General features: G+C 49.7%; 1 protein-coding gene across 1 annotated transcript; it reads left to right on the plus strand.

Annotated features, from left to right (window-relative positions):
* Positions 1-449: 449 nt before the first annotated feature.
* On the plus strand, positions 450-8,833 carry GAS1 (growth arrest specific 1). The gene has a single exon (XM_030471226.1). It carries the CDS (start codon positions 6,528-6,530, stop codon positions 7,488-7,490), a length of 963 nt encoding a protein of 320 aa, XP_030327086.1. The 5' UTR covers positions 450-6,527; the 3' UTR covers positions 7,491-8,833.
* The last annotated feature ends 401 nt before the right edge of the window (positions 8,834-9,234 follow it).

Below are 9,234 nucleotides of genomic sequence, written 5' to 3' on the forward strand. Positions count from 1 at the left end.
ATATCCTGGGCTGCATCAAGTGTTGCCAGCAGGTCAAGGGAGGTGATTCTCCCCCTCTCCACTCTCGTTAATACTCCACCACTCAGCTCTGTAGTCCTCAGTAAGGGGAAGACATGGACCTATTGGAGCAGGTCCAGAGGAGAGATACAAAAATAATCAGAGAGATGTAAAACCTCTCCTATGAAGACAGGCTGAGAGAGTTTAGCTTGTTCAGCCTGGAGAAGAGAAGGCTCTGGTGAAACATAATCATGGTCTTTCAGTACTTCAAGAAGGCTTATAAGAAAGATGGGGACAGAATTTTTTAGTGGGGCCTGTAGAGATAGAACAAGGGGTAATAGTTTTATACTAAGAGGGGAGATTCAGACTAGATATAGGAAATATTTTTTTTATTCAGGTGGTGGTGAAACAGGCTGCCCAGAGAGGCAGTAGATGGCCCATCCCTGGAAACATTCAAGGTCAGGTTGGACAGGGCTTTGAGCAACCTGATCTTGTTGAAGATATCCCTGCACATTGAAGGAGGGATAGACTAGATGGCCTTAAAAGGTCCCTCCCAGTTTAAATCATCCAGTGATTCTATGAATGCAGTAAACTGTTACACCACTGTATTTGCAGGTCCCAAGTCATTAATATTCCAAAATTACTAATAATATCCTGACTCCAACTCTTCAAAACAGGCCCCTTGCTGTAATACGAGAAGGCTACCTGCACTTTCTTTTATTCTCTGCTCCCATAACACCTCTGAGATTGAAGTACAGTCAGTTGCTTATGGCTTGAGTCACTTCAGTTCCATCCAGCATAGATGTTAGTTCACTCCAAGGCTGTTTTCTGGGAGGCAACTAGGCAGCACCTCCACACATAGCACTCTCCAGAGTCAAAACAGTTGATTCTGCACAGCTCCACAGTCTTCCAACGCTACATGAACATGCTTTGCCCACCCACGCATTCCCAAATCACACCCCACAGCATGCAACACAGTCTCAAGAGCCACGCTAGACACAAATCACGCTGATGGTTTGCAGCATGAATTGAGTGGAAAAAGGCTATAAAGAATGATAGGGTGTCAACGGGAGCCCCAGGCTGATTGGTGTGCAAGCAGGCACATGGAACCGGTTCCAGAAGGGATCAATCCTGGGTTATATATTGCTGAATCAATTCAAAATAACTGGTCTGAAGGCCAGTTATTGAATACCCTCCATAATGTTCACAAGGCTTTACACTGGCAAAGATAACATTAAAAATGTATAGCAAACAAAACAACGTCTAACTGATCCTACAGCATGAAGTGCAGTAGTCTCACCAGCTACAAGCTTCAACTCAGTGAGGTGACTGTTGATCAATACAATCACTTACTATCCTCCCTGTTCACTATTTTTCTTTCTGACTAAAGCAAGAGAGAAGAGGGATGCTCATACTGCAAAGACCTGCACATTTTGGCGAGTATTCACATGTAGTTTAGGTGGCTATTTTAAGACACCAGTCTCCCAAACAGCCCTGCAGAGTAAATAAAAAGATAAACTACTCTAGATGTGGAGCTAGAACCTAATTTAGATGCCTTCACTTGCCCTTCTCCATTGAAACAGACACCACTTGAGAAAGCGTTATATTCATTCTCCCTTCCCCACCCCCACTTTGTGCTGGGCATCTGGTAAGTCACAAGGTTTTTCTTTTGTAACCTTAGAGTGCAGAAGTTGTTATTTATGAGTCTCTGAGGGTACACAAAATCCAAGAACTCAGCAGTATGCACATGTCCATATTCAGTTATCTGCACGGGCTACTGTGAGTGACACCTTACTGGCCCATTTCTATGGGATGAATACTGGTGTATGAGCAGGACTTCTACTGCTTCCCATGTCTTCCATGCACCATAACGTCAAGGTTCTGAGAACTACTGACAGAGTTTGGTAGGAAGCTACCTTTCACTGACAGGTGAAGTCCTCTACTAGTAGAGAATTCAATTGCTTCTTCAAGAAGAAAAAGTGCTCTCTCCTTGCGCATCTCCACCGGGCACATACTAAGATATAACTGGACGCACAAGCTGAAATTTTATCAGCTAATTAACTCACAGGACTCCTGCCAGACAATTTTAATAGCAGCTTTAAATCTCTTGAAATGTAGAAAAAGCAATATAATCCAATAAAAGTGCTTAGAAATCATTTGAGAGGAATTAACCACATATATAGGCCACGTATTTTTTAATAACATCTGACTGTGAACCATTAAATTTTAAGGTCAACTGTTTTTGTGTCTGATCTTCTGATTTTCTAAACACTCTCAATGTAAAATAGGTCAAAGAAAGAACTAAAGAAAACACAAGCTAGAAAGGAGATCCATTAGGAAAAGGTGTAAAATAAAAAGGTGAAAAAGACATCAGGATTAAACAAAAGGGTACTCCTGAGTCTTTCCAATAAATCCAGATCAGATACATGCTGGCTTTTCCAACTGCCAAAATGACCCCTAGTGATGGAAGACTTCTACTCTATAATAATCTGGGGAGCTGACGTAAAGAACTAAATTAATTACTAATACAGGAAAGGATGGACAATAGAAAACATAGCAAATGTGGAAAATCAGACCTTATTTTACTGTCTAGTCTTGGGATATATTTTCCTATATAGAATCACAGAATCACAGAATGGTTTGGGTTGGAAAGGACCTTAAGATTACCTAGTTCCAACCCCCCTGCCATGGGCAGGGACACCTCACAGAGACCATGTTGCCCAAGGCTCTGTCCAACCTGGCCTTGAATACTGCCAGGGATGGAGCATTCACCACTTCTTGGGCAACCTGTTCCAGTGCCTCACCACCCTCACTGTAAAGAACTTCTTCCTTACATCTAACCTGAACTTACCCTGTCTAAGTTTGAACCCTCTTGTCCTGTCACTACAATCCCTGATGATATGGTGCTTTATGAAAAAGAACAAGACTTGTCTTCCTCAGTACTTTAAGAACTACTCTGAAAACTGAAAAGCTGAATTTGACAATACCATTTCTGTTGTTAGAAAACCTGCATCACAGAAGAGGGGCCAGAGAGTTATTTCCCTAGGTTTAGTTCCAGAAAAGATTTCCTTCCTCCAGCAGAGCACCATGAGCCCCAAAGTCCTTAATCAAAACGGCCATTACAAATACAGAGTCCAAATGCTCATTAAATAAAGACATACTAGTCCATTTTAGGAAGTTAATTTACTGAAAAAGAATATATAATTCTAGATGTAAGTGATCATACACTGCATGGCTAAAAGTTGTGGGAAGTGAAGAGCCCAGCTGTTTTCTGTTACAATTTTTGTCAGTTGTATGATGCCAAAAATAATTCCAAATTCAAAACTTCAAAGTCAACATTTCCATTATAACTTACATTTCTTTAACTGAGAGGTGTATGCGAAAAACTCTGCCTAGGAATGATGCAATGCTTCATGCCATGCCCTGCCTTTCAGACCAGCAGGCAAAATCAACACTGTCCGCAGCCAGGGAAGCCTGTCAGCACTAGTGGGACCACGCACTGATCCTCCTCCTGCTCAGACAGCACCAGGGCTGCCTCTCCCCATTCGCGTTAAGGATGCAAGGCCGCAGTCAAGGCTCCTCTACTCCCCCTCCTGGGAGGTCCGAAGTTCAGCTGCTGCCATTACTCACAAAATAAACAGCCTGCTTTCTGCTCCAGAAACGAAGAACAGCCGAACTGGATGGTTTTTGCAGATGAAGGCAGGAGCTGTGAGGGGGCAGAGCTCATCCCCCAGCTGTCCGCAGAAAGCAGCCCCACTGGGACAGATAGCCAGCCATTCCTATGCTCCCATGCTGGGGAATCTCAGAAGGCCCTTGTTCCATGCCAAGGCACTATTCTGCAGTTCACTCTCTCAGACTCTCTACACCTGGAACATCCCAGCTTCCAGGGCCCCTTCTCTCCAGCTGCACCAACATGGCCTGCTTTCCCCGGCAATCAGGCAGCGTGGCAGCACTTTGTATAGTCTCTACAATGTGATCCCCAACTTACCCATCCCAAAACAGCCAACTTACTTACACCAGTAACAGCGTTATCGTCAGGGAATAACGCTGCAAAGTAATGTGTGAATAAGCCCGCTGTAGATAGCAATGTGTGTTTACTGCACCCTGCCTGAATTGTATTTGGCATTTTTAATAACACTATTTAAACAGGAATTGAAAGAAACAGCTCTAAACTAGGTAGATGAAGGCAGGGTTTCTGAACGCAGTTTTCATGGATTCAAAAACACAAGCAAACACAATTTTTGCACCAGAAGAGGCAAAACTGTACTGAAGGAGAAACACTAGCAGCTTGTAAAACTGATGACAACGGGAGAAATCCTTGTGAATGCTTCTCAACACATCAATCATACTGACTCCCAGCCACACCACATGGCCATTCCATGCACTTCCAGACAGACATCAGTCCACACTGCACAGGATCCCAAGATCCCCCAGTTTCTGGAAAATAGATTTAGTCCTAATTTTTGTGACAGATGGAGTTGATAGTCTCAGGATAAAAAAAAGCGCCAGTTTTGACAGGCAGCAGATACCGATGCCCCTTGTGGTTGAAGGCGATGTTTCTCTGGAATTAAGGTAGCACTAAAACGAAAGGCAATGGGTAACTGCACCATTACTTACTTTGTTATGCTCCTGTCGTTGTGCCTTAGTATTTATATTTTTGTGCCTGCTTCCTTATAAGCAAAGCAAAGCGAGCAGGGAGTTTAACAGGAAGGCAGAACGTCAGCGAGGTATTGCACATTTGATCCTCTTACCTATTTAAACAACTTTTTACCAGTCGGCAGATCTTAACAAAGTATCAAAGAACTATACTGTATTTCTGTCTGCAGGCATCCCCGTAGGTCAGTGTCCTAAACACGTGCACAAAACCTCGGGAGAGAAGTTGAATGAATTTAAAATCTGTGCGGGATGCGGTGAGTGGAAAAAAAGTTGCAGTACTGGAGGCACAGAGAAGCGGTACTCACACGGTCGCAGCACACCACTAACAGAGATAGCTTTGCTCTCCCTGAGGGTACTAATACCCTGAAAACAGGAGGTCTGTTTAGATTTCCGAAACAAAAAAAGTCGGTCCCCTTTTGAGCCTGATCCTCCCTACCTTTCGGGAAGCAGCTCTGCCCTCACTTGAATCAGTGGGAAGTTTGGTTACAGACATCGCTGAGCCTAGAGACCTTTTTTTCCCCTTGCTGCAAGGAGTAGGAGCAGTTTAAAAGGACCATCTGTGCAAAGGCGACACGCAGATCCCCGCCGCCTGCCCTTCTGCCTCCGCGGCACGGTGCCCGGGGGAGCCCCGCCGCCGCCCAGCCAGCCCCGGAGCGCCGGTCCCCGCCGCCGCTGCGCGCCTCTCACCCGGCCGCCGCGCCGCCTTAACGGGAGGAGGGGCTCCTCGGGGGGCTGTCACTCTCCTTAAGCCTTTCCTTTCAAGCTTTGAATGTGAGCTGCCCTCCAGCCCCCCTCTCTCCTTCCCTCCCTCCTGCAGATCGTACAGAGAGGAGGGAAGGAAAAAAAAAAAAAGTTTCAACAACAGGCTGGGCCAATGGCAAGTGGCGAGGCAGGGAAAGGGGGCCGAGCGAAGGGAGAAAAAAGTGGAGAAAAGGAGAAAGAGAGCGAGAGAGCGCAGGCTGGGGGGGATGTGTAAAAGAAGAAGCGTTGCTAATTTTTTTTGTTTGTTTGCTTTTCCATGCATGCATAATGAGGCCTAATCAGAGCACGTTGCTGCTGCTCGGAGGGCACTTTTGTATTTAAAGCCTTGCAAAGAAAAAAAGATCCACAGACGGATCCGCAGAGCAGCTTGCAGGGCTTGTTGACAACAGAAGCAGCATCAGTCGCCCAGAGAGAAAGAGACCCCGAAGGCTGCCTCTTCTCCTTCCCCCATGCTATCTTCTTGCTAGCGGGGAGAGACATTTCTTCTCCCCGCCACCCGAAAGTGCAACCCGTACCAAGAGGGAGTGAGCGGAGCCGGGACAGTGAATGGGATCGGAGCGGCTGGCATGTGCAGAGATGCTGCGAGCGGAAAGTTAAAAGCTGCCGAGAAGGCAGCAGCAGCAACAACAGCAGCGGCAGCAGCTGGGCATTTATTTTGTGCAAAAAAAAGGGAAAGGAAAAAAAAAGAGAAACGGAACCGCATGAAGAGCAGGACAGCACCATGAGCTCTCCAGGCGCAGCCTGCAAGTCCCCGAGCGCATTCCGGAGCCGCTCTCCTCCGAGCCCCAGTTTGCACTGATTTCCCCCACCTCTCCGGGCACCTTCGCCGCCGCCGAGCCGAGCCGGGAGCAGCGGGTGAAGGGCACGGGACGGCCCCGGGCGCCTGCTTCGTACCGCGGCCCCGCCGGTTTCAGCTCCCGGGGTCTGGAGGGCCCCGGAGCCGGCGCGGATGGATTGATGCGAGGAGACCTCATGCACACGGCCGGCGGGAGTTTTGCAAACTTTTCCACGGGCGGCAGCTCCTTCTCCTCCTCCGCCTCCTCCTCCTCGTCGTCGTCGTCGCCAACCAGCGCCTCTGCGCCGCTCGCCTGCGGCAGCAGCCGCCGCCCGCGATGGCGGTCCGCTCGACCGCTCGGCACAGAGGCGGCGGCGGGCGCCGCTGGCCGCGGCCGGCCACCTGGCTGTGGCTGGCGGCGGCGCTGGGCGCCGTGTGGCCGCCGCGGGGCTCGCTGGTGCAGGGCCGGCGTCTGATCTGCTGGCAGGCGGTGCTGCAGTGTCAGGGGGAGCCCGAGTGCAGCTACGCTTACAACCAGTACGCCGAGGCGTGCGCCCCGGTGCTCCTGCAGCAGCCGCCGGCGGGCGGCGGGGACGGGCCGGCGGGCGCTGCAGGCGCCTCGGCCTCCTCCAGGCGGCGGTGCCCCAGCCACTGCATCGCGGCCCTCATCCAGCTCAACCACACCCGGCGCGGCCCGGCGCTGGAGGACTGCGACTGCGCGCAGGACGAGAACTGCCGCGCCACCAAGCGCGCCATCGAGCCCTGCCTGCCCCGCACTAGCAGCCCCGCGGGCGGCGGCCCCGGCCCCGGCCCCGGCGTCATGGGCTGCACGGAGGCGCGGCGGCGCTGCGACTGGGACAGCCGCTGCAGCCTGGCGCTCAACCGCTACATGACCTACTGCGGGAAGCTGTTCAACGGGTTGCGCTGCACGCCCGAGTGCCGCGCCGTTATCGAGGACATGCTGGCCGTGCCTAAGGCCGTGCTGCTCAACGACTGCGTCTGCGACGGGCTGGAGCGGCCCATCTGCGAGTCGGTCAAGGAGAACATGGCCCGCCTCTGCTTCGGCGCGGACATGGGCGGCAACGGCGCCGGCAGCAGCGGCGGCTCGGACGGCGGCCTGGAGGAGTACTACGACGAGGACTACGAGGAGGAGCCGAGCCAGAAGGGGAGGGACGACGCGGAGGACAATGCGGGCTCCGAGCCCGGCTTCCCCGTGCAGGCGGATAGCGCCGGCCGGCCCGCCGCCGGGGTCTGGGCGCTGCTGGCCTCCATCTTGCTGCCGCTGCTGCCGGGGCTCTAGCGGCTCCCCTTGCCTCCCTCCGGCGCCGGGCCGCCCTGGCCTCGTCGCGGCGGCAGGGGCCGGCCGGCGGGGCCCTCCGCGCGGCTCGGTTTAAACACTCTAACCGTTAATCTGCCGACCGTTAGGCCGGGTGCCCCCCCTCCACACACACACTGTCCCGCGTCCCCGCGCGTCTCCCCCAAAGCGGAGAGTCCCCCTCTGCCGCCGCGGCTGCCCGAAGCGCCGGTCCGCACGCTCCCGCCGGCCCGGCCCGGGTGTCGGTCTGGAGTGTGCTGTATGCAATTGCTGCCACCTTGCCTTGCAGTCAGCAGCGAGCGGAGCGGGCTGACGGGGAGAGTGCTAGCGAAGCTTCAGCCGGCTCCCCGCTGCCGCCAGCCGGAGCAGCCAGCAGTAACGGCATGCTGGTGGTGGCTTGCTTTAAGCGTTTTGACATGAAGGTTAGAAGTGAGCTACCCAAACTTGCTGCCAAAGCTGTTGCCGTACTGGTTAGTCAACAAGTTGACTATAATTCGCCAAGTCTCGCTCTCGGTGATGCTGCGGTGCCCGAAAGGGGCTTACGCGGCATCTGCCATTAATTAATTTTTTAAAGGAAATAGCAGACTGAATAAATTCTGTGGTTTACAGCACTCCCTCTTGCACACACATCTTCCCTATAACAAAAAGCATGCCAGCAGCCGTCTTTTCCTCTTTAACCTAGCGACATAAAAAAAAAAAAAAAGAAGATTTTTTTTTTTTCCCCAGAGCTGTTGGCTATACTGAACAATGCAACTTTTGTTTTAAAAGAGCTCTGCACTGCCATCTTTGAAAGACACTTTTAAACTCGAGAACATGTATGTACAAATATCCTGAAAAATTATATTGCCTCTTGTCATATCAGGGTGCCGACCTCTGGTAAATCTTATATAAGAAATGTATTTAAAACTGGGGTTTGTTACCAGTTGCTCTTCTTAGTATGTACAATTTTATAAATTGTATGCTTTTGGGGATAATTTATTTAAGAAAAATAATAAAAGTTTTAAATCCACGTCATATTTGCCAGATAATTGCATTTGCTGTTCTTTTCTGGAAAGGTACAGATTTCATTTTATGTTTAAAGGGATACCAGCATTAGTGATTCAGTGGAATATTCTCTAGAACATCAAATGTACAGTGTATTTTACAAATTGGAATTTAACTTTCTTATTTGGAGAGACTTTATGAACGTTGTAGAATTGTATAAACGCATTTCTGAGCTGCCTTAAACCTTGTATTTTTATAGGAGGCATAAAAAAGGCCTGTATTTTAAATATGTACGGCTTTTTGTATTTTCTAAACGTGTAAATTAGTAAAGAAAGAGCTTTAAATAATAGATGTGGTGAAATTGTTTTCCAGGGACACTTGAACTTTCAGCACCCGAGGTTGGGGGTGGGGGGAGAGGGATGCAGGGGGGGGGAGCGAACCACAGAATAACAAAACAAAAACAATCAACAAACAAAAATCTCTTGTCTGCCTGTAATACTTTACATAGATGTAAATTACTGCTATTCTTACTTTAATGAATAATTACATGCAAGAAGTAAATACAGCTTTGAAAGTACTACTTTAAAAGAGTGGTTGATTTTATAATGCGTTGGCATGGTAACTCGTTAGTGCCAGAAGAGAGTAAAGCAATTCAAGGACACTGCTCCTGTATGTATGTAGAATTACTAGTGTGCCGTGCTTTCTTCATGAAGTGAGTGGAGGCATGTTGCTCTTGCTGACACTC

Source organism: Strigops habroptila, chromosome Z, assembly GCF_004027225.2.
Source record: "Strigops habroptila isolate Jane chromosome Z, bStrHab1.2.pri, whole genome shotgun sequence".
Classification (NCBI taxonomy): Eukaryota; Metazoa; Chordata; class Aves; order Psittaciformes; family Psittacidae; genus Strigops; species Strigops habroptila.